The 26,507-nt window shown below is 33.8% G+C and overlaps 1 protein-coding gene across 1 annotated transcript; it reads left to right on the top strand.

Moving 5' to 3' along the window:
- Window positions 1–8,662: 8,662 nt before the first annotated feature.
- LOC124939389 (cucumisin-like) lies at window positions 8,663–26,469 on the top strand. Its single transcript, XM_047479869.1, has 12 exons — window positions 8,663–8,756; window positions 8,935–9,356; window positions 19,500–19,591; window positions 19,699–19,790; window positions 19,887–20,133; window positions 20,261–20,774; window positions 20,915–21,015; window positions 22,798–23,019; window positions 23,097–23,211; window positions 23,372–23,585; window positions 23,691–24,184; window positions 26,359–26,469. Exons 1-12 carry the CDS (start codon window positions 8,663–8,665, stop codon window positions 26,467–26,469), a joined length of 2,718 nt encoding a protein of 905 aa, XP_047335825.1.
- Window positions 26,470–26,507: the final 38 nt, after the last annotated feature.

Here is a 26,507-nt window from a genome sequence, read left to right as displayed (position 1 = left end):
AATAGATATCATCCCATTTAATACCTGGACAATAGGATAATCCCTAAACTAGTATTTAAGTAAATCAAACATTCACCAAAACATTCACAAGACAAAAGATCATCCTCTCACTAAGGCAAAAATGTCTCAGTTCCCCAACATCCTTCAGGTTGATTTTCAATCCTGTTCAAGCACAGAGCACTATGAGGTGTATAAGATAATCAAATCCCTGGAAGATACCGGTCTTCGGTACTTCCTGGACGACAAACACACCATTTATCCTGAATCCATTCTAGAGTTCTTCTATCACGCCAGGGTGTTTAGAGGGACCCCCCACTTTGAAACTCACATTCAATCCAAAGTGGGAGGTATCATCTTTGACTTCACCGAGAGGGACTTCGCGCGGTGCTTTAGCCTGCCAAAGCACGGGTTGACAGATCTAGATGTTCCAACCGACATAAAGGCCGAAATCTCCATCGCCCTCGCACGGTCTGACCAACCAGTTGAGGATCACGATACAAAATCGCACTTGAGAGCTGAATATCAGCTCCTCAATGATGTGATCGGTAAGAGCATCTTCGGAAAGGATGTCACAAATACCTAGAGTACCTCGACCTTCAACATGATGGCGGCTATAATCACCGGTACACCGGTGAACTGGTCCAGGGTGCTGTTTGACGTCCTTATCTGGATGGTTGGCATCCGATCAGTCGGTTTCATCCCCCAACTAAGTTGTCTTCTTGTGGAGCTTGGTGTTCCAACCTGTCCCGGAGAAGGTTTGAACCAAGCCCAAGTGCTGACTAAAGAAGTAACCGACTCCTTTTATGAGCGGTTCGAGAGAGCTTGGAGGAGAAGAAACCGCCGCATTAACCGCAACGGTGTCGTCAACTCTCATGAACACTAAGTCACTCCTTCCTGCACCCGGTCGTTTTGCTTCATGTACCAGATGCATCTTTATCCAACCTATCTTTGATCGTTTCGGCTTGATCTATGTCTTCTTCGGTTTCACTTAAGTTCCTTTTGATTCTATGCTTTCTTCGTTATTACTCATGCCTTTTTCGGCACTATCCATGTTGCTTTCGGTCTTCCTTGATTAATCTCGGTTATGTTATTGCAATTAATGAAAAAGGGATTCTTAATTAATGAGGTAACCCCCAACCACCTGAACATTTAATATCCAACTAACTTGGTTACTTCTCAACTAATACCTACCTCGGGCTCCGCAATCTGCCTCTTCCCCATGCACTTTGGAAACACAAAGATTCTTTTGTCTAATAAAACAAAACTCACAATCAATGGTTGTGTTTTCCCTCCAAAACCGATCCTATATAAGGAGCCATCTTCTAATCAACTTATCACATCTTAAAGCATAAAACACTTCTGAAATCCTTTGAATTCCATCTCTCTCAATACCGTAATCATGCCGAGCCGAACTTTAGGAAACTTTTTGAGCGTTGACTTCCACTCCTGTATGGAAGAGTGGGATGGAAATCTTGAAAAGGAAGTTATGTTTTAATCTCTAACTGCAACCGGTCTTCGACCCTTCCTCGAAGAGGGCGGTCCCATTCTCTTGGAAGATGTCAAGGCCTTCTTTCGAAGCGCCTGCATCAGAGGAAATTATATCGTCTCTACCGTTAAAGACCACACCTTCTGGATTGATGAAGCCGAATTTGCTTCACTATTCGGTCTACCCACGGAAGGATTCTCTAACTTTCCAACAATAGAGGATCTTGCGGGATTTGAGCACACACTGTACCTCTCGGCCACCATCTATACGGTGGAACACTATGGGCCAAAAACCCAGCTCGCTAGTCACGGTCAACTTCTTCTCGAGATCGTGACTCGATCGATTCTATGTTAGTCACCGAATCAACGGTACTCTAGAAATACCTATAATATAATGACTCACATCATTGGCGAGACGGCCATCAACTGGTCAACTGTCATATTCGAAAGCCTGAAGAACATGGTGCTGACCAAGAAAGGTCTCGGTTATGCACCACATATAAGTAAGCTGATTCTCGGGTACCGGCCAGAGTTTGGACCAGGCACACCGGTCTCCTCCTCGAACATCCTTGACAAGGATTCGGTGGTGGAAAGGATTTCCAGAATGTCTTTTCCATAGGCTGTACCTTTTCATTGCTTATGTATGCTTAGTTCAATACCGAGTTATTTGTCGGTCTTCTTTCTGCAATGTCTCTTCAATACAATCTCATTTCAGTTTAAATGACCGAGTTTTCTTAACGTTTAAAATATCTAAGTAACTGATTAACATTATCAAAACAACCGCGTTCCTATCCGGCTTCAAAGAAAAATCGCTCAAACTCAAAAGATTGCAAAACTCTACTCATTCTAAATACTCGGTTAAGCTTAGAAATCGGAATACCAATCGGTCTCGAAAGAGGATTGCGTCATCAATGGCGAAAGCAAAAGTTTTGGAGGGAAATTTCCCGCCCAAAAATCCCGCCTCCTAGTTTACCGCCCACGGTTTGGCGGCTTTTCACTCCCGCCCACGGTTTGCCGCTCCTTTCAACTTGGAGGGAAAACTCCCGCCCAATATTGATGGGACGGTTGGGCTTCCAAACCGCATCTATAAAAGGGACTCTCGGTCATTTTATTTCATTCTCACGCGAATCTGCTTTCTCTCTCTAAGCTCTCAAACTCTCTGAAGCGGTTATTTCTCAAACTTTCTCAAACTCTCTAAGATGGGGCGCAATTCGGCTTTGTTTAAGCACCTAACTCAGGTGGATTTCGAGGAAATCCGACTGAAAGGTACGTCCGAGGCAAAGGAGGTTATTGACCGGGTAGTCAAAACCGGCCTGGAATATTTTCTTGGCGGTCCTCATGTTCTCTACAAAGATGCGGTCGAGGAATTCTTCAACACCGCAACTATCTCTGATGATAAAATCACCGCAACTGTATGCGGTACTGAAATAGAGCTCACCGAGACATCGGTGGCAGAGAGCCTGCGCCTTCCAACAACTGGCCAGGATGCAATGGGAGACATAGACATTAAGACTTTTGAGGCGGCTTGCCAGATACTCTCGGCAACTAAGGAGCCAATAAAAGTATCCGGCAGCAAATCAACGTTGAAACCGGAGTATATTCCAATTTGTGATATCTTCGCAAGGGTAATTCTGGCAAGGAGAGGAAACTATAGCAGCCTAACAAGGGACAAAATTAGGATGTTGATTGGCCTGATAGAGGGAACAAAGCTTAACTGGGCAAAGGCAGTGTTCCACAACTTGATGGAAATGGTGAAACCGGACTCAAACCGGTCATGGGGATACGCCGTTCCTCTCGGTAAGATCTTCCTTCACCACAATCTCAGCATCGGTCCCGGCGTCATCGTCGCAAATAGAAGCCTCATCAGATCAAAACAATTCTTGGAGAGGAAGCAGCCGGCCCCCGGTTCCACAAGTGGCCGAAAGAAGAAAGCCGACAAGAAAGCGGCCCCGGCAAAAGAAAAGGCCGAAAGCAAAGGAAAAGAGAAAGTAACTTTCTCGGAACCACCGCAACCAACGGAGGAGGAAGGGTCGGCCTCATCATCTGAAAGAACCGATACAGAAAAGACCGACGACGAAAGATCGGCCAACGAAGAAGAGCATTCGGGTCGATGTGCCAATGAAGCCGGTCCTAACGCAAACCCTGAGACCACGGAGGGTGGTGAAGATGTCGGTGATGAAGGCGGCGACAAAGATAAGGAGGAGGCCGAAGAAGTAGAGGCCGATAGGATATCTCTGAAACTCCTTCAGGGCGCTAAAAAGCGAGCCGAGTCGATTGAGGAGTTATACCTGGAATGGCACGAGCACCGGTTCGGCAAACCGTATAGGCAAATCCTATCGGGCTACACAGACTTGGAATGCATCCAAAGACTGAAGGAAGTGGAGGACTTGATCATGAATCTCACAAACTCCAACACACTTGAAGAGGTATTACACCGAACCTACCTTTTAAAACCACAGGTACAACTACGGAAGCTAACCACACGCATCCGGAAGATCACGGAGGAGTTCGAAGAGGTGGGACCTGAAGACACCTTAACACCGCGGGTGTTAGAAAGGCTTGAAAAAGCCAAAGGAGACCTCATTCAAGAAATTGACCGGCTGGAGGCAATATACAGTCAAAGAGAAATACTGGTCTATAGTGCTCCCCGGATCGAAACGAGTCCGGATCACTGTCCAACACCTCCAAGGGAGAATGCAGCATCAAAAGAATCCGATGAAAGGGCGGATCCTAATCTCACCGGGCAATCCCCTCCTCCACAACCGGAAGTCTTCGAATCAGACTTCACAAAGGAATGGGTTGAGGGCCGTCTTCAAAGGTTTGAAGACTCAACAACAGAACGGATTGATAGCCGTATTCAAGAGTTTAAAGACTCCGCGGTTCAGCCATTCAAGGAGAGATTCCAAAGAATCGTTTGCTCGGCACTCAAGTTCGCCGACACCACAAGGTATCTCTTGAACAAAAATCGGGACCGACTCTCAGAAATCGACGAAGATCTACAGGAAGAGGCGGCTCTACGCAGTAAATATTTTAAGCGAACCGTAATTTTGGAAGATACGACTTCCGAGTTAAAGGAAGACTTTGGCCGGCTTGAAAGAGATACCGATCAACGATTGGCGGAGGTTGCTGAGGACCTGGTCGGCACAACACTCGGACGGGTCTCCAAACTCGAGAAGAAAAATGAGGGTCTCGAGGCCGAACTCAAGGCGCTTTCCAAACAAGTTGCCGAACTGCTGAGAGCTAAGATGAATGCGGATGCCGCGGCTGTAGCGGCTGATGCTCAAGCGGCTAAGAGGGTTCAGGATGAGCTGGACGCCGAAGCAAGTAAAGAGAAGGAAGCACCGCGATCATCCCAACTCACCGAAGAAGAAGAGGAGGCCGAGCGACTTCGAAAGGTAGAGGCTAAGTTCCCGGGACTTACAAAGAAAGCAGCCGCTCAAGCTGCGAAGGATGCTGAGCGGTTGGAAAGGGAATAACGGAGGCTGGAAGGCTTCGCAGCCGACAACAAGAAAAAGAAGGCGACCTCCTCCGTTTCAGCGCCGACAAAGCGAAAGAGGGAACCCTCAAAGAAAGTTCAAATAGCCGACCTGCTCAATGAGGTCACTGAAACGGTCATTACGAGTATACCACAGCAGGCTGCTCAAGTCGAAGAGGAGGTTGAAGAACAACTGCAGCCCCGATCTACAAGACAACGAGTTTCCGAACCGGCTAGTCGACCGCAACCGGAGAAGAAAAAGAGGAACATATATGACTTCTCGGACTCGAAATATGGGCTCTCTTTCCTTTACTTGTCTTAGTATTTTTATATATAATGTTATTTTCGGTTATCTATCATATATATAAAGCTATTTTTGAAACCGGCCATCATTTGCATCTTTACTTAGTTTTGATAATTTTAAATAAAATAATCAAAAAGGGAGAAATTGATAAGATAAAAGATAAAGACTCTTCCAAAATTTTTCTCAAAATTTTGCGAAAAATTCTCCTAAGTCAGTTTCAAAAATCCGGACAAACAACACAACCGGCCTACGGTTGCAAACTTACATGATTTTGATAATTTTAAGTAAAATAATCAAAAAGGGAGAAATTTTTAGATAAAATTAGACCGGTTCAAATAAACCTAACTTAAATAAACCTTCCATGCAGGAACAACGAACCGGACCGGACAAACAAAAGGACCGGCTAAGAAAACTAGTCGGTCAAGTTAGTAAACCGACCAAGAATACTTGGAACGTGACCGCACAAAGAAAGGATCGGCCAAAGCTTAAAACCGGAATCATCAAACAGCCGATCAGCCACAAGACAGAGGAATAACCGGAAGAAGACTGGTTACATCACTTATACCGAAAGCCATTCGGTTAAGTCAAATGACCGACCAGTACAAGAAGACAATTCGGGTATCTACTGAGAATGATACCAAAGGAACAGACTGAACACTTCCATATCCATACAAGTCTGAGGAAAGTCTGCAGGCTGCAGAAGACAGTCCTGCCGGATCTTTCCACTTCGGGATAAGTCAGAAAGGAGATCTTCCAAGTACAGACAACTGTCCAACAGACAGTGCCTACATTGAGTAAAAGACAAACCTAGCAGGTCTGTCTTACATACCGGAAGAACAGACTGCCAGGTCTGAGGTTGACTATCAGGTCTGGAAAGGCGACCGCAGATCTGAATCTCTGAATCACTGAACATCTGCAACCCCGCTCAACCAATCAGATTCAAGGCAGTGAAATATGATCGTTGGCATATTTCACCTATAAAAGGGTAGTTGAAGAAGAGTAAATGCGCGACAAGAAATATACAGTGAGACAAGTGAGAAATTCTAAGAGCATTTATTCTACAAGTGATAAGACTGTGTTGTTCTAAGAAAGCCTAAGTGCTAAAGTTAAGGTGTGTGTTCTACAATTTCGGTGTAAATTGTAAGAGTGTCATCGAGCAGGAAATAAGTCTCGATCGGATTGTACTTGTATTCCTTAGTGAATATCCCTCTCGCGGTTTCGAGAGGAAGGGGTGACGTAGGAGTTTATCTCCGAACATCCATAAAATCCGTCTTGTTATTTACTTTCTACCGGCTCCATTGTCTAACCGATTTACATTAACTTAACCACACCGCCCTAAACTGACTCTATATTACCCATACCGAATTTCCAGATTACCGAAACCGACCCACCATTTTCAAACCTCCATCATCCGAAACCGGCCTTGTCCATCATACAAGTGTGCTGCTTCAACCTGAAAGCAAACCTCTTCCGCGCTTGAACCTAGTTCAAGGGTTTGTGACAGGTTGTGTAGTATTGAAACCCCGGTGTTAATCTCTAACCGGATTAACCACCACCCTTCGAGTGAGAACCGCTAACCGGTCCAACCCCCGGTCCTCCAGCGGCTACCTAGATCCTAACATAATCATATTAATAAGATGTACAGCAGTGAGGATGACTTCACCCCAAAAGACACTACAAACATTGGCAGACAATAAGAGAGAGCGAGTTGTTTCAACAATATGTCAATGTTTTCTTTCTGCAACGCCATTTTGTTGAGGGGTGTCTGAACAAGAACTCTGATGAAGAGTTTCGTCAGAAGCAAGTAACCTAGTGAAATCATTAGAGGTGTATTCCCCACCCAAATCACAACGAAAGCATTTAATGACAGACGAATACTGAGTTTTCACAAGAGCTCTATAAGTATAAAATATACCTAAAAATTCAGAACGACGCTTCATAAGAAAAACCCAAGTATAACGAGTATAATCATCAATAAACGAAACATAATAGCGGGAACCGACAAACCGACATGAGAAGACGCTGACATGGCATGAGGTTGCGAAGCGAGAAACCTTTGGAACTGCTCAATCATTGATGGATCTATAGGAGGTGGAGTCAATACACTACTAGCTTGGAATGCTTGACTTGTAGGTTTCCATGGGGGAAAATGAGATGATGATTGTGGAGGGCGTCTTTGTGATTGCTGTTGTGGTTGCGATTGTTGTTGTTGGTGCGGTTGTTTACCTTTATTGATTAACAAAGGACATTGGCCTTTCCAGTGACCCTTCTTCTTACAGAAAGCACATTCATCCATAGTCACTCATGAGTTCAATCGATTCAGATGATTACTAGAGAGATTATGTGGAGTTGCAAGAACGAATGAAATAGATGTTGGGTTATGCTCTTTGTCAAGTCGAGTTTTGATTCGTATCTCCTCAGCTATCAACTCATGGACAACCGAATCAACTGAAGGCAAAGGGTTCCGATGCAAGATTGATCCACGCAAAGTCTCAAAATCAGATCGAAGAGCAACCAAAAATTGAACTAATCGTTGTTGCTCTCAATGTGTGATGTAAGGTGCCAATACCCGTAAGTCCTCAGACTCGGTAAAAGCCAACTGATCCCACAAATCAGACATGGCGGAATAAAAATCTTGGATACACAAATCATTCTGCTTGAGTGCACGAATGTCAGTTTTCAACTGAAATTGTTGGGCAAAATTAGACTGTGTAAAAAGACGAGCAAGATGGTCCCAAACGTGCTTGGATGTATCGTACTTTGCCAACTATACCCCAATCGAATGTGTGACGAAATTGTTTATCCACGTGATGATCTTCGAGTTATCGGCCTCCCAAACATCGAGCATTGTTGCATAAGTCTCTACAGCCTTATCGGTAGGCGGCATTTTCGTACCCGTAACATAACCCCACATCGATTTTCCATTCAAAATTTTTTTCATCACATAGCTCCAATACGAATAACTTTTCCCATCCAACTATACACTAATAGACTGAAGAGAATCGTCTTTACGAACAGCCATAATGAACAAGCAAACGAGATCCAAGCGACAAAAGAACCAAACAAACAAAATCCCCAATTCACAAGCCAACAAACAAACCCTAGGAGCTGCAATCAATCAGTGCGGAAGCAAAACAAGAGACATACCATAACAGATTAATCTTTCGGTGTAGAAGCATAAGAATCGTTGCAAAATCCTCGATCTAATAAATCAAGCCCTATAAATGAATGGTGGCTCTGATACCATGATAGAGAATAGAGAAAAGAGAAACTAGGATTTTATTATTGATTAAATGTAATGAAAATAGAAAACAATGAAAAGACTTATTTATAAGCCAACAAAGAGACTAAATAATAAAATATATAAAAGTAAAGGTTTAAAACATCCTATCACATCAATGGCATGCCCTCATGCTTCTGCAGCCGCTTATGTCAAATCCTTCCATCCATCATGGTCTCCGGCTACTATAAAATCTGCACTTATAACCACTGGTACAAGGACATTTCCTAACTCATTTATTTACTAAAACATGTTTTTATGTTTTTAGAAGCATTATCAAATTGTTTCACATTTGAACTTAAACAATTCTTGTACAACCTTTGAGATGAGTGCAAGGACAAATCCGATAGCAGAATTTGGTTATGGAGCAGGCCTAATAAACCCTTGTAGATGCAATTAATCCTGGCCTTGTGTATGATGCAAATCTAGCTGACTATGTGCAGTTCTTGTGTGGGAAAAATTACACCAACGAACAGTTGAGTCGTATAACGGGTGACAAAATCGCTTGCACTCATTATGGAAGTCAAACTTCTTTCAATCTTAACATGCCTTCATTTGCATTACCTTTCGTTCCGTCAAATACTACTTTTAATGTCTCCGTTAATAGGAGTGTTACCAATGTGGGATCATTAAGAACTATTTACTACGCCGAGATTCATACCCCACCTACATTCACAATAAGAGTTGTACCGAGCACACTTTCTTTCACTAACATCGGACAAATTAAGTCATTTACATTGAGTGTTGAGGGAATAATGAATCATATGACAGCGGTTTCAGCTTCTTTGTCATGGATAAGTAGCACAAACAAAGTGAGAAGTCCCATTATTATTTTTGATTCTTATATACAATGATATGAGATTGTGAATCATGGTAAACACATGTTTTATGAAATAAAAATAAGGGAAATATGAAGAAATAAATAAACTATAACATATGTGATTTTTTTACATTGAAGAGTTCTTGAATAATGTTAAGTTTTTTTGAGAATTTTTATTGAGTGATTAGTCTATGTTTGTTGTGTGTTAGTGTCCCAAATATTGAGGTTTGGATTTATTTCTCCCAATAATTTTATTACATTTGATTTAAGGTATGAATACTTGCATTCTTTTTTATATATATGTATGCTAGCTTTTACTAACAAAATATTTTTTTTTTAGATTTTCCTTTTATTTTTTACAATCTCTAAATATAATTAATAGTTACATCCTCAATTTTTTTTTTAATTTATTTATAAAAAACTAAGACATGCATTTAAATTTATAGAGAACGGTAAGTATGAAAAATTTACATCCACTAATTTATAATGATAATAAATAATTTCAATAATATAATCCAAAGAAATTAAAATTAAATTAAGATTAATTATTGTGATAATTACACCCTACTTAAAAAAATTAAATAAAAACTAAAAAATAATTTGAAGTTAAAATATATTTTACCCAAATTAAACTCAAAAATGGGTTGAAATAATTTAATTATGATTTGAAATATAAATTATGTATAATTTAGGTCTTAAAACAATTAAATAAATACCCCAAAATATCCAAAAATAAAATAAATAAACATAATTTTTATTATGTTATCAAAAATAATTTTGTGTAAAAATTTGGGGAAGAAAAATGTAATAAAGGGTTAAAAACTCGATTTCAAATAATCCTTATAATATAAATAAAAACTGATAATCTAGTGTGGCAAAAAATAAAGGAGTTGGCTGCAACGGGGTTCATATCCATCGGATCAGCGCTGGATGAAAGGAAGAAGCCACGCATCTGGTTGTAACCAAGGAAGCGCGTGCCCGAGTCCGCACAGGATCAACTAACGGGACGTTAACTCCATTAGCCCAAACGCTCCAGTGACCGACGGAACACCAACAGAACGCAACAACGCATTTTTTTAAACAAAAAGATGTTATTTTTTTTTCATCTTCTTCGAAAGGCCGGAGGAACGCGCCCGACGCCGACGATCTTCCAGAAGCCTTATCTTCGTTATTACTCAACCTTATCCCTTCATTCTTTCACCAACGTGCATGTCTCTCCCGCTTTAAATTCTCCTAGGATTTGAAGTCAAAACCTACCCTAGAACTAGACTGCCGAGGACAAAACATAAACGAAGAAAAAGGATTTTAGAAGCAAAATCGAAGATGAATTCGATTATGAAACCGACATAGATCGGGTATAAATAGTACCTAAATGTTCTTCTTCCAATCCATCGAACAAAATTCACAAATCATAGCCTGCATGAAGAATTCCGAAGAACTCCGACGACTGTGTTTTTGAAGAAATCGTTCCGGCGATCTAGACTTCGATCTAGGGATTGGGAAAGCTTCATACAAATCATTGGAGTGTTCTCCAATCACTAGTAAGCTTCTAGACATACTGTAATTCAAGTTATGATTCAAAATTGGATTTTTCCAAGTTCGGTCGGATTGATTTTATTTAGGGCTCAATTTCATGCTTTCTTTAGTTGAAATCAATCCCTAGATAATTTCTAAGCTTTCTGTCGAAAGATGTTTCATCAATTCAACCTAATCAAAAAACACCCAAAACTTATTTGAAAATATGGAAATTTTGAATTTCGTGTTTTAGAGCCTTTAAGCTTGAATTTCGATTCAAATACTTACATGATTTTCAAATCATATTACATACATCCCGGTCATTATTGATCGAACTGAAAATTTTGAATTAAAAAGTTTGAATTACAGTTTTAAAAGTTGTTACAGACTTGATTGATGTTCTGGTTTTAGTTGTATTCGACTATAAACCTCATTTGAAAGTTGTTGGAACAAGTGTTAGGCCATGAGATGGACTAAATCAAAAGTTCTCAAATCTTTCCTTAAAAGTTAGGTTGAGAAATCTATCATCATAGAGCTCGATTGATCGAGTTTAGGATTATGGATTACGATCCCTACATCCATATGAGTTGTTAGAAACTTACGGATCATGTTTTCATGATCTATATCAAAATATACAATAGGACCGAGGAATAAGAAGTATGAACGAGTATGCTCGGTCCTTATCGAGACCAATGACCAAGAAAATTGACCTAGGACCGAGACCAAGGACGGTGTTCTTGAGTTAGGACCGATTCCTAGGACTGATGTTTTTGATAAAGGATCAAGAAATCCGACCAAGAGACCGAGAGATCTGACGTGGAACTGAGACTCCCAGGTCCCACGACCGAGAAATCTAAATTTGGGACCAAGACTCCCAGACATAGGACTGAACAATTTGATTTCAGAACCGAACCTCCCTAATCCCATGGTCAAACCCACCAGTCCTCTAACCAAGTATCCCGAGTTCTGATCTAGACCACATCCGATCACAGACCGGTAAAAATGGACCCAAAACCTAGAACTCCGATTCTAAGGCCTATTTGGTTTAACTTTTCAAAATTCAAAATTATTTTTGTAATTTGGAACCTTAATCCATTTTCAAATAATCCCAAGAGGTCTTGTACTCAATCTTAAATAACGCAATCGCAGAACCCCGAAAATACTAATTCAAGTAAATAAATGTTATAAATAAATATTTCAATAGCCACTTTAAAAAAATAAAACTCTTTTCAACTGGCGTAGAGGACATAGCGCGAAAGTTATTTCCAGAGCGTAACCAAATAACGAACCCCTTATGGAAACTCCATTATAAAGTACGTTTATACACGTACATTTTACTTATTATTCTAAAATTATTTGGCGACTCAGTTTTCAAATAAATAATCTTTTATTAAATTAATTATGTTTGATTAACTTAAACTGGATTTCAACAAATTGTCATTTGATTATAACAAATCCCTAAATTATTAAAATTTGAATAAAAATAATTATTTTAAATATATTTAATTTAAAAGCAGCCAAGTACTATCAAAATCTTTAAAAACAAAATATTTTAAAAATATGTTTGACACGCAAACCCATGTTAAAACGTATCGAATCTCAAGACACCCTAGATCCCTTGTATTGCCACGTGTCATGACACGTGCTAAGCTACAGGAATTTTCCGGGTTACAAAAACATATAAACAAATAATGTATTTCTAAATAGTATGTGTATCCTATTGTCATCAATGTAGAACTTAAAACATACCTAAATATAGCTAGGGTTCCATTCTAGAACTACAACCCCAAACAAATAATTCTTTACAATAATGATGTATTTTTGGAATTTCATTCAAAATATTGTGTTGATATGAATTGAGACGCTTTAACAGTACTAATATCATTTAATGTTAAGAAAAAAAAAATCCTTTTATCTAGAAATACATCATTTATTTATTTTAAACTATTTTTAATTTGGTAAAGTACTAAAAATATTAATATATAACGGTAAACATCAAAATTTGACATACCCCAATTTATAATAATATTAAATAATTTAAATAATATTTTGAATTTTTTTAATTCAAAATAATATAAAGGAGAAGCTAAAATTAAATTAGGATTAGTTAGTGTGATAGTTAAATCCTAATTAGAAAAATTAAATAAAAATCATAAATAATTTGAGATTAAAATATTATATTTATTTTAGCCCAACTAAACCTAAAAATAGGTTAAAATATTTTAATTATGATTTTAAATAATATTAAGTATAATTTATGGTTTAAAACAATTAAATAAATACCTCAAAATACTAAAAAAAAAATTAATAAACATTATTTTTATAATGTTGTTAAAAATAATTTTGTGTATTAATATCGTGAAGAAAAGCACAATACATGGTTAAAAATTTGATTTCAAATAACCTTTACATTAAAAATGAAAACTAATTTTCCAGTGTGGCCGAAAATAAGGAAGTTGGCTGCAGCGGGATTCGTATCCATCATTGAATCAACGCTGGATGAGGAAGAAGTCACGCATTTGGTTGTAACCAAGGAAGCACGCGCCCGGGTCAACATGAGATTAGCTAACGAGACGCTAACCCCGTTAACCTAGACACTCCAATGACCAATGGAATGCCAACGGAACGCAACAACGCATTTTATTTAAACAAAACAACGTCGTTTTGTTCCTCTTCTTTGCAAGGCCAGATGAACGCGCCCGACGCCGACAATCTTCCAGAAGCCCTATCTCCACTTTTACTCAACCTTATTCCTTCATTCTTTCACCAGCATGCACGTCTCTCCCTTTTCTTCCATTCCCATAGGATCAGAAGTCAAAACCTACTCTAGAACTAGGCTGCCGAGGATAAATAAATAAAAAGAAGAAGGATTTCATAAGCAAAATCGAAGATGAATTCGACTATAAAACCGACCAAGCTCAGGAATAAATAATTCCTAGGTGTTCTTCTTCCAATCCATGGACTAGAAACCACAAATCATTGCCTACTTAAAGAATTCTTGAGAACTCCGGCGACTGTCTTTTTGAATAAAATTTTCCGGCGATCTCGACTTCAATCTAGGGCTTGGGAAAGCTTCATTAAGATCATTGGAGTGTTCTCTAATCAGTAGTCAGCTTTCAGACCTACTATAATTCAAGTTAGGATTCAAAATTGGATTTTTCCAAGTTCGATCGGGTTGATTTTATTTAGGGCTCAATTTTGTGCTTTCTTTAGTTGAAATCAATCTCAAGATGATTTCTAAGCTTTCTGTCAAATGAGATTTCATCAATTCAACCTCAATAAAAAAACTAAATTTAATTTGAATTTCATGATCTTGAGCTTTTATGATTGAATTTTGATTCAAATAGTTTCCTAACATGTTTGTGAACATGTTAGAATGATTTTCAAATCATATTACATACATCCTGATCATGTTTGATCGAACTGAAATTTTTGAAATAAAAGTTTGAATTTTATTTTTAAAAGTTTTTACAGAGTTTGATTAGTGTTCTTGTTTTGGTTATGTTCGACTATGAACCTCCTTTGAAAGTTGTTGGAACAAGAATTAGGCCATAAGATGGCCTAAATAAAAAGTTCTGAAATCTTGCCCTAGATATCGGGTTGAGAAATCGATTATTTTAGAACTCAATTGATCGAGTTTAAGATTAGGGACTATGATCCCTACATCGATATGACTTGTTAGATACTTACGGATCATGTTTTCATGATCTGTATCAAAAGATACAAACCTGTAATCTTCATACCAAATGAAGAACACTCGGTCGTCTTGGACCGAGTCCTATATGACCGAGGACGGGTGTTCTTGAGTTAGGACTGAGCCCTAGGACCGGTGTTCTTGAGAAAAGAACGAGAAATTCGATCAAGGATTCTCACCTAGGACTGAGAGTTCTGGCCTGAGACCGAGACTTCTAGGTCCCACGACCGAGAAATCTAGATATGGGACCGAGACTCTCAGACCTAGGACCGAACAATCTTAGTTCAGGACCAAACATTCCAAATCCTAGGGCTGAACCCTCAAGTCCTCTGACCAAGTATCCTGAGCTCCGATCCAGACCACCCTCGGTCTAGACCGAGCCCATTCGGTCCCAGATCGGTAAAACGGACACAAGCCCTAGGACTTAGGTCCTAAGGCGTGTTTGGTTCCAATTTTCAATTTTCAAAATTATTTTTCAATCCATTTTCACATAATCCTGAAAGGTTAGAAAATGAATTTTTAATACTTTTGTGATATTTTTTAAACAAATATTTGACTAAGGCCGCATTTTGATATTTTTAAATTCTAATATGATATTTTTCAATGTACTCAATTTTAAAGTTAATTAAGAAATTAATTTAGTTGGATGTTCATGTAATTACTTTTTTTTTACAATTTTTTTTTGTCTAAAAGTAATTTAGATTGATATTTTAAGAAATTTTTGTTGAAACTACTATAGTTTGTATTTTCTTAAATAAAATTCAGTAGTTACATTTTATTACTTTGTTTTTTTTTCTTCTATTTTTCTGAAATAAGATATCGTCTAATATTTTAATTTTAAAAATCATAACTCTAATATTTTTTATGATATGATCATTGACTTAAGATACTTTAAAAATATATATTTGATTAAAAATGATTTAATGAGTCCAAAGACGGATCTATGTACAAGCCTATCGGGCTCTAAAATATGTGGTATGTAAATAACAATAATGACGAAAAAATATCTTCGTTGATAGTTTTTCCGTCGCTAAATGGAATTGGTGTATTTTTCATATAGAAATTTCTAATAAACATATTTTGTTTTTTTGCTTGATATTATTATTAATCTATCTCAAGTATATTTTATGAAAAAAGTTTAGCCCTGTTAAATTTTAAATCCTAGCTTCACCCTTTTATAGGTCTAAGCATGGTATTGCTTTTGATTTATGATGCTTTTAAAAACATTTGATTAACATTGATTTAAAATCTAAGCATCATATTGTTCTTTATTATAATACATTTTATAACTATTTGGTTGAATATGATTTAGTGTCTAAGTTATATAAATTTTTATTTAGGATAAATTTTTGTTACAAAATTGAGAAATTGATTATTGAAGGAATTTTCTATCAATTCTATTCATTTTTAATTGTTTGGTCTTCCTCTCTAGTTTGTTTATAAAATAGCTCGAACTAAAATAGATTATTATTGGTCCGCAGATTTAAAATTATATAATACAAAGAGGTTGTTTTCTTCCCATCTAAGGTTTGCACTAAATCATAATTTATAAGGGAGTGAGAATATATGACAATGATTAAGAGGTTTTTTTTGCAACAAACTCATTCGATTCACATCCGTGAATCTTGACTATATTACTAAACCGGTAAAATTTATGATTATTCGTTTTCCTTTTCCATTTGGTTATCATTGCTATTATGTATCAGGTATGAAGATTTCAAATTATTAATAGATTTTTATTAGTTTTATGTGTTTGATTACATTTCACAATATTACAATTATTTTTTCTTCTATAATCTCAAACTCATGCTTTCGATCATCGTTACCTTAGTTGGGTGAAGAACCATGCAAATATTTACAAACTTTATATTTATTTAGTATTACTCACAGTTTTCATATTTTGTTTTTGATTATTTTGGTTTTAGAATTTTTAAGAAGACTTATTTGAGGATCTCCTCTTGTATGGTCAACCAAGATCATTTCATGACACCAGTTCATCCTATGGCTCGCCTTCTAGGAAATATTCAACACTCGAGATCGCATCAGTAAGTATATAATTAGCATTCCAAACGTGAATTGTCTACTATGGAACGGAAATGAGGAAACCACTAATCACCTGTTTAGAAGTTATAGTATCGCTATGGAGCTTTGGGATCGTTTTGCAAAGAGTCTGGAGCTGATCAATTTCCTGAAAGAATGGAAAGAACTCAAGGAGATAGCACTCAAATCCAAAGGAAACAAATTAGCAACAAACATATTCAAATGTGACTTTGGAGCAGTGGTCTACAACATATGATAGGAGCAAAATGCGAGAGTTTATGGCAGAACCCGCAAAAGCGTTGAAGAGCTATGGAGAGAAATCGTCTCTGATTTGTGGCGCCCTCGCGGGAACATGGAGGAGAATTTCAAGCACGAAACAGAATTGAAATATATGCAGAAATTGGAATCTACCTTTTACAGAAATCACTAGTATTGAATGCATTATAATGAGATAATATGTTTACTTTTTTAGCTTTTTAGAATTTATTCAGAAATTGTTACAAACTCAAAATCGTTCTAGGCCTGTCTAGAATGATCTCGTAAAACTCGTGATTTTTTTCCTTTTTAGAAATTTTTAATAAAATAACGTTAAGTCTTTTTTCAAAAAAAATTATAATGTGACTAACCTACACTTAAATTTTATCTTAAATTGAAATTTACTACATATATTTATCCTTTAAAATTTTATTAATTATGTGTTGACACAACAACATAGGAAAATAACCCTATTTATATATATATATATATATATATATATATATATATATATAAATAAATAAAAGTTCATTAATCACATCGATCTTTGATATATAATAATTACAATAATTTTTTTAATTTAATTTATAATTTTTATAATTTAAATTATCATTTATTACTAATTTTAGGAGTTATTAAGTATTTATAAAAATATTTGTTTTTTTATAAAATCTTGGTGCATGATCTACTTATTGTTTTTCTTAATTGAGCTAATAAGAAATTAATAATGGTTTAGAATAGGGATTTGAAATTAGTATACCTGATAAGTATGGTATCTAATAAGTATAGTATCGATACTTTTCAAAATTTTGGTATATTAGTGTATACCAAAATAATATTTACAAGTAATAAATTACTAATGTAATTATAAATAATTGAAATTTTACTTTTATTTAAACAACCAATCTTAGTAAATTTAATTTTTTCTTTGAACATATTTGAGACTCAACTTTCAAGTTATTTATTCTATCACTTTAACCTTGACAAATTTATTTTATTCTCCAAATAAATTTTAAGTTAATTCAATTATACAAACATAATTTTTAAAAACCAAATTAAAATATAATTATACTATAATATTATTCAATATATATGTCATCCTTAGATATTTTATTTTACGAATCTGAAACACAAGTGTATACTGATTTTTTTTAAATAAATGTATTTTTTTGGTATAACGATATAGTATCGATACCATATCAAAATCATGGTATACTATTAATATTCGATACGACAAATATGTTACTTGTATCCTACACAGATTTCGGTATACCAAAATATTTGTAGTATACCAAATTTTTTAATACAGTATAAGATATAAATAAAATATTATGGCATACCGCATAGATCCACCTTAATTTAGATAGAATCAACTCACCCCTTGTATAGATAGAATCAAACAAAGATAATACAAGTAACAAAAAGTAATAGGTAAGAGTTAGTGCTAAGAAATCATAATTTATGAATTTGATTCTCACCTCGAATATGCTTTAAATTTAAGGAGAGATTATGAGTTTGAGAGTCATACTAACTACCTATCTTACAATATGAAGATAGGTTAAATTAACATAGTTAAAATAAAAGGTGTAATGAAAAAAAAAAGAAAAAAAAGAAGAAGAGGAATTTAGAAAACATGTAGGCACGTACTTTTAGATTACATAATGGAGTATTTTTTTTTCTGAAAAAACTTTGTAAATAGAATATGCTCGCAATATTACAAAAGTGATAGTAATTTCATTTGAATTACCTTCAAATCGAGCACTAATTATAAACTTGAATGGTTCAGTTTTTTAAAAGTTTCCAATTTTATTAACGTGCAAGTCTAATAAAGTTAAAAACCAAAAAAAATACATAAAACAATTACCAAAGAAGTCAATATTAATTTGAAAATGTCAAATAGTTATTAGTGTAGTCATTGTTTTTAAAATCTATAAAAGGGCTCTCAATAAGAACCTCTCTTCAAATCTTAAGTACAGCAAGAAATTAAAATCACCTAAGATGATGCAAGCTAAAACACATTTAGATGTTTTAAGTTTTCTTCAATTATGTACATTTTATGCTATGTTTCTTACTTTCGCCTGTGTAAATGGGCAAGATCGACAGGCACACATTTCTATTTTTTTATTCAACTTTTAATATATTCTTGATCTATATTTTTATTAGGCATTGTTTGTAGTGAAGTTTGTAATACAAAAATCTAAATAGTTCATATAGAAATAAACTAAGACATCATTCTAAGATCACATGCATGTTCAATTTTCATTAAAAACGCTCAAAGTTAGCCTCGGTTTTGTTCTCCTTTAGAGAATTTTTAATACATCTCCATTATTTCAAACTTTAGCAATCTTTAAGGGGAAACATATACTATGTATTACCATTGATATTCTAATATACAAAATAGTAAAATATTAAGGTTAAATATGTATTTGTGGCAATGTTAACATACAATTTAGAACAATGTTATAGTTTTTACTTTTAAGTAGTGGGCTAGATGCAATCTATGTATGGAATTACTACACATATCTAGACCACATTCATGATTCACAAATAAAGTAGATTTAAATAATCATTCACATCTTTTATCAACAATTTGTACATGTATAAAATAAACTAGTTATTATGTTAATACAGGAGTATATAGTGTACATGGGAGACTTGAATCCATCTGCAGGCATCCCTACACCTATATTGCATTCAAGATTTCTAGAAAAAGCTCTTCACATGTAATATTACTAATAACTGTTTTTTAAATATTCTTCTTTTGTTATTAATACAAATCACATCACTTTTATGACTAAGCTGTTTATTTCATTTTTGTTTTCTTCTGTAGAAACTCTTCGACATCACTTATTCACAGTTACAAAAGTATTTTCAATGGTTTTGTTGCCCTATTGACCAATGATGAGGTTCACCGGATTTCTGGTAAGATCATTAATTAGTTTTAAAAGAATTAATAAACTTTATAACAAATTAAAGCATGTTAAGTCCATTTTATTAATCAAGTAATTGAATTATCAGCAATGGAAGAAGTTGTATCAGTGTTTCCAAATAGAAAAAATCATATGCACACTACAAAATCATGGGACTTTTTGAAATTTCCTCAAACGGTTAGCAGAGTGAAAAATGTTGAGAGCAACATCATTGTTGGAGTAATCGATTCTGGAATTTGGCCAGAATTAGATAGCTTTAGTGGTGTTGGAATGAGATCGCCACCGAGCAAATGGAAGGGATCGTGTCATGGGCTACGGAATTTCAAATGTAACAAGTAAGGACTTGTTTTATTTGAATTATCAAACAAACTACTCAAACAAATTTAAAACAATCTTTTATTATCATTTATAATATTATAAATTTTATAGTACAAGATCATATCATTATATATCTCAATGCAGCAAAATAATTGGAGCAAGGTACTACAGAAGAAATGGCAAATTCTCCCAAGAGGATATTATTTCTCCAAGAGATACCATTGGTCATGGAACTCATGTAGCTTCAATCATTGCCGGAAATCTTGTTAGTTCGGCGAACTTTTATGGTCTTGGACAAGGTACAGCACGAGGAGGAGTCCCTTCTTCGAGGATTGCGGTATATAAAGTAATCTGGTCTGGTGGTTCTGATGACATGGACATCATTGACGCATTTGAGGATGCCATCAAAGATAGGGTTGACATAATATCAATTTCAATGGGAACAGGTATTAATGCAAACTATTTGAAGGATTCGATAACTGTTGGGAGTTTTCAAGCAATGAGAAAAGGAATTATGACGATATGTTCTTCGGGAAACGATGGTCCTGAACATGGAACTGTCGAGAATATTTCTCCATGGGTTCTTACCGTCGCAGCAAGTTCCACTGATCGAAAGATAGTCACCTATTTGAAGTTGGGTAATGCCCAGACATTTGTGGTATAGTATATATTTCATTATCATTTCTTATTTCTTTACTTAGGCACACAATTGCATGCACAACATGGATACAAGATTTTATTTATTTATTTTGTATTATTGATTTCATTAATATTCATTCATTTATCTCTCGAACGCAGGGAATTACATTGAATGCGTTTGATGAGACTAATTTCTCCACTTTGGTGTATGCTGGTGATGTTCCAAATATAAGAGAGATGGTTTCTCGTAATACATCAAGGTATTTACTTAGTTATCATGCATGACTGTTAATTTATTCTCTAAAAATGTTTACCTAGATATTATCACTAAAGGCGAATCCAGGACTTTATTTTTGTGTGGATTATAAAAATTATATGTACTATATATTATTACGGGTAACAATATTAATCGAAATTATTCACGAATATCTATATTAAAATAAAATAAATATACGAATTCTATAAAGTGATAAGAATACATGATTTAAATAAAAAATTTATATATACTTTAAATTATATAGTTTAAGAGAATTATATTAAGGAAACATGAGAAGTTAAATTAATTAGGTTTTAAATGAACGAAAGCTAACTATATAAATAAAGAAAATGTAAGAGTCTAATTTAATAGATTTCAGTCTAATTTGGTGAGATTGTAGGAAAAAAAAAACACAAAACGTGAAAATAAAAACAAAAACACAAAATCATCTGCAAAAACTGATTATCAAATGAGTAGAAACTCGAAAAAACGATTATAGCATATTAATTTGGAAGAATAAATATAAAAACCAGTTTCCAATTAAATGGTTTGCTATATCCAATTAGTTTATTATATGATCGGATATTTATTTTATAATCGATTTAAATTTTGGTTAAATAATATAATCAAATCAATATAAATGTTTTAATTATTTTTAATATTATTTTTATAAACTTTAAAATAGTTTAAAACTAATTTAAAACAAATTGCATAGTTTTTTTATTTAGTATTTCTCAATTTAGTATGGTTTAAATCTAATTACTCGATAGTGATAAAACATTTTAGGTATTATTATTATTGGTATACTATTAACATGTTATAATTTTTTTTTGTTTAATATTATTATATTTTTTTTATGAAAATTATGATTTTTACCATTGATATTGATATTTGAGTGGTTATATTGCGCTTTGCCTTATAAAACTATGAAATAACCTATCGGAAAACTGAGAAGATAACTTTATTTTTCAAAAATATTTTTTTAAAGTTAATATAATTCTTAAATTGATGTTTTACAACTAATGTTTCCTCTTCTAATATTAATTTTGTTTAGAAGAACTAAGCAAAATTGTTATTGTAATATTATTTCTTAAAAAGGTGAAATGATTATTTTAATATGGCTCTAGTTGAAATCATAAAAAACTTAATTTATAATGGTTCACAATCTCTATTCATGTATTATATCTGAAATTGATAGGGCGTCATCTAATAAAAAAATTCTCTTTATAAAACCTCAAATAATTTATATATTTGATTAAGAGGCAATCAAAATAATTAAATATTTACAGTGAATTAGTTTTCTCTATTTAATTGACAAACATTCAATATTTGACATCTCCACACTTTAATTTGTAATTACAATTTCAAATGCATATAAATAGAAAAAATTACTTGGTTTGCTTGCTTGCTGTTATTTTGCTCATACAGATTATTTTTACAAAGTTAATTATAAACTTATATAATCTCATAATATTTTTTAACAATAAAACTTGTATGATAAGTAATTACTGAATTTTAATTAATTAGTTTTAAAAATGAATCTTATAATTACTGAACTAAATAATAGTAAAATGAGTTTTTAATCACAATTTCAAATGCATAATATTGATAAAATACTAGTTTCCAAATATCCTTAATGAAGTTTCGTGATGTTTCATTTTTTTATTGTTTTTCAAATCTAAGATTGTGAAAGAAATAATTTAACTTTCTTAATTTCAATAGTTACTTTATTAAGAAACTAATTATTTCAGTAACTAATTAACAAATTAAATCTCATCAAATGCAGACTTTGCCTAGACACAAAGTCACTAGATGCTAGACTTGTAAAAGGTAAGATTGTCATTTGTGATGAATACAATGTAGGGGACGCAGCCTTAACTGCTGGTGCAACTGGAATGGTGATACGAGGCAATGATATCGCTGTCGATTATAGGACATTTGCTCTCCCGGCACTTTTTGTTGGCAACAGGGAGTCATTCGAACTCGGGAGATATTTGGTCAGACCAAGGTATTTATGATAATACTTCACTAGATGTTCATTAAAACATATTATAATTTCCTTCATTGATTTATTTTTTAAAACAGGAGTATTCCAACTGCAAGCATATTTAAAAGTCATGAAACATTTGATCAGTTTGCACCATATACTGTATCCTTCTCATCGAGGGGACCGAATCGTATAACACCTCAAATTCTTAAGGTTGTATAGTTATTCCTCTTGTATTGTCATATTATTAAAGATGAACCCTAATATTGCTCAATTAAGTTATTATTTATTTATATAAAATATCATAAAAACAATATAATTATAGTTGAAGTAATTCAAAGAAATTATACCAATGTTTTCAATGATTTTGTAGCCGGATTTGTCTGCACCTGGTGTTAGAATCTTGGCAGCATGGACACATAACAATTCTCCTTCATTTTCAGTGCTTGATTCGAGAAGGGTATCATATAACATTCTATCAGGTACGTCAATGTCATGCCCACATGCTGCTGCTGCAGCCGCCTATGTCAAATCCTTCCATCCATCATGGTCTCCGGCTGCTATAAAATCTGCACTTATAACCACTGGTATAATGACATTTCCTAACTCATTTATTTATTAGAACATGTTTTAATCTTTATAGAAGCATTGTCAAATTGTTTTACATTTGAACCTAAACAATTCTTTTACAGCCTCCGAGATGAGTGCAAGGACAACTCATTCACTAGAATTTGGTTATGGAGCAGGCCTAATAAACCCTGTAGGTGCCATTAATCCTGGCCTTGTGTATGATGCAAATCTAGCTGACTATGTGCAGTTCTTGTGTGGGCAAAACTACACCAACAAACAGTTGAGCCTTATTACGGGTGACAAAATAGCTTGCACTCATTATGGGAGTAAAACTTCTTTAAATCTTAACTTGCCTTCATTTTCCTTCCCCATCGTTCCGTCAAATACTCCTTTTAATGTCTCCGTTAATAGGAGAGTTACCAATGTTGGATCATTAAGATCTACATACATCGCCAAGATTCTTACTCCGCCTACATTCACAATACGAGTTGTACCGAGCACACTTTCTTTCACTAACGTTGGAGAAATTAAGTCATTTACATTGATTGTTGAGGGAATAATGAATCATGTGGCAGCGGTTTCGGCTTCTTTGTCATGGATTGGTAGCACAAACAAAGTGAGAAGTCCCATTATTATTTTTGGTTCTTATATACAATGATATGAGATTGTGTATCATGGTAAACATATGTTTTATGGAATAAAAATAAGGGAAATATGAAGAAATAAATAAAGTACAACATATGTGATTTTATTACATTGAAGAGTTCTCAAATAATGCTATGTTTTTTTTAGTAATGACTCTATGTTTGTGTCCCAATATTGGGGTTTTGATTTATTTCTCCCAATAATTTTATTACCTTTGAATTAAGGTATGAATATTTACATTCTTTTTCTATGTATGCGAGCTTTTACTAACAAGATTTTTTTATTTAGATTTTCCCTTTATTATTTACTTTATGTAATCTCTAAATACAATAGTTTCATCCTCAATTATCTTTTTTTTTATATATAAAAAACTAAGTTATAAATTGAAATTTATAATAAACATATAAAAAATAATGTATTTCTAAATAGTATGTGTAATATCCAATTGTCATCAATGTAGAACTTAAAACCTACCCATATATAACTAGGGTTCCATTCTAGGACTACAACCCCAAACAAATACTTCTTCACAATAATGATGTATTTTTGGAATTTCATTCAAAAAAAATTTCTGGTATGATTTGAGACACTTTAACAGTATTAATATCATTTAATTTTAAGAAAAAAAATATTTTATCTGGCAGTATATCATTTATTTATTTATTTTTAACTATTTTCAATTTGGTAAAGCACTCAAAATATTAATATATAACATTTATAGTTTAACTACTATCTAATATTTAATAATGAATACAACTAATTTGATATTTATAACCACTAAAATATTTATTACAAAAAATATTTAATTTAATTATAATTAATCTATGAATACATTATATAATTTTAAAAATTAGGTAATCAATATCAATTTTATACAGTGATATTTTATTATTATAAGGATTAAATAATTTTATTTAATTATATTATTAATTTAGAATATGTCACCCAAATCACACTTATTTGTGAACATAATACGAATTAACTTAAAATTCAAACCTAACACCTATAATTAGTTTGAATAATTTATTTCACTTTGGGTTGAATATTCATATTCCAAAAAATGTGCTGGCATATTGAATACATTGGGTCTAAACATATAAAATGTGTTAAATTATATATATATATATATATATATATATATATATATATATATATATATATATATATAAGTTAGGAATACAACATAACTCACATCTATATATGACCTCAACTTTAATTAAAAAAAGTTATAAGGGACAATTGAACTAGGGATATTTGATATTAGGAATTACTTTTACACTTACTACAAATATATATTAAATGAGTTAAAATATGTTAACAATAATAAAATAGGAGGCATTAGAGACATAATTTACCTATGATATCCTATTAACGTCGCTATTGAAAAAATAATAATAGTATTGTATTAGCTATTTATGAAATAGTAACGAGTATTTTATATCACGTTGCCATCTTATCCATTTTATTTATTAAAAATCAATTTTTAATATTTAAAATATTTTTTTTTTTTACTTTTCATCACCCTCGTTCACTAGCAAAAAATAAGAAACTTATTAGATATATCTTTCATCTATCTACACGCACAAACAAACACTAACTCAACATTGGAGACTATAGTGTGGTGTTGAGAATAAATTTACAATATTACCAATATGGTATATTCATGTTACATAATCTTAGTACAAGAAAATGTATGTATATTCAATAAAAGGAAATTATAACTTTTGATGTATAATTATATTAGGAAATAAAATTATCATAAAAGGAAATTAGATCTTTTGTTATGAAAATACAATTAGAAAATATTGTAAGAATATTTTGGAAGCTCTTTGAGAGATTTGAACAAAATATTGATATTAAACTAATTGATACTTATTTAAAGGTGTAGTCGGACACTTTAAAAAGCCAAGTCTTTTTCCTTAAGAGTATTGATTTCTTGTGAGTTTTGTGTAAGCTTTCATTATGAGAGAATCATTGTAATTCTTCTATAACAATCTTGATAATAAAGTTGGGAGTCTCTTTTGTGCTTCAAAAGTGGATATAGGCATGTTTTGGTCAAACCACTATAAATCTTGTGTTCGCGTTCTTTAATTTGATTTTTTTGTTTCCTCAATTGTTCAATGTTGTTATTGTTTTTGCATTAAGGAATACTTCATATCATGGTATCCCAACAAGTGGTATCAGAGCGAGGCTGTTCGAGAGGAGAGAAAGCTGAAAAGATTGGATGATCCTTCGAGAGTTATTGACAAGTTCTAGAGAGGTTTTCAAAAGATGTCCAAGTTGTAATTCTTGTT

This window comes from Impatiens glandulifera, chromosome 5 (genome assembly GCF_907164915.1).
Source record: "Impatiens glandulifera chromosome 5, dImpGla2.1, whole genome shotgun sequence".
NCBI classification, from domain to species: Eukaryota; Viridiplantae; Streptophyta; class Magnoliopsida; order Ericales; family Balsaminaceae; genus Impatiens; species Impatiens glandulifera.
The sequence above is the reverse complement of the archived record's forward strand: the minus strand, read 5'-3'. Positions and strand labels throughout refer to the sequence as shown.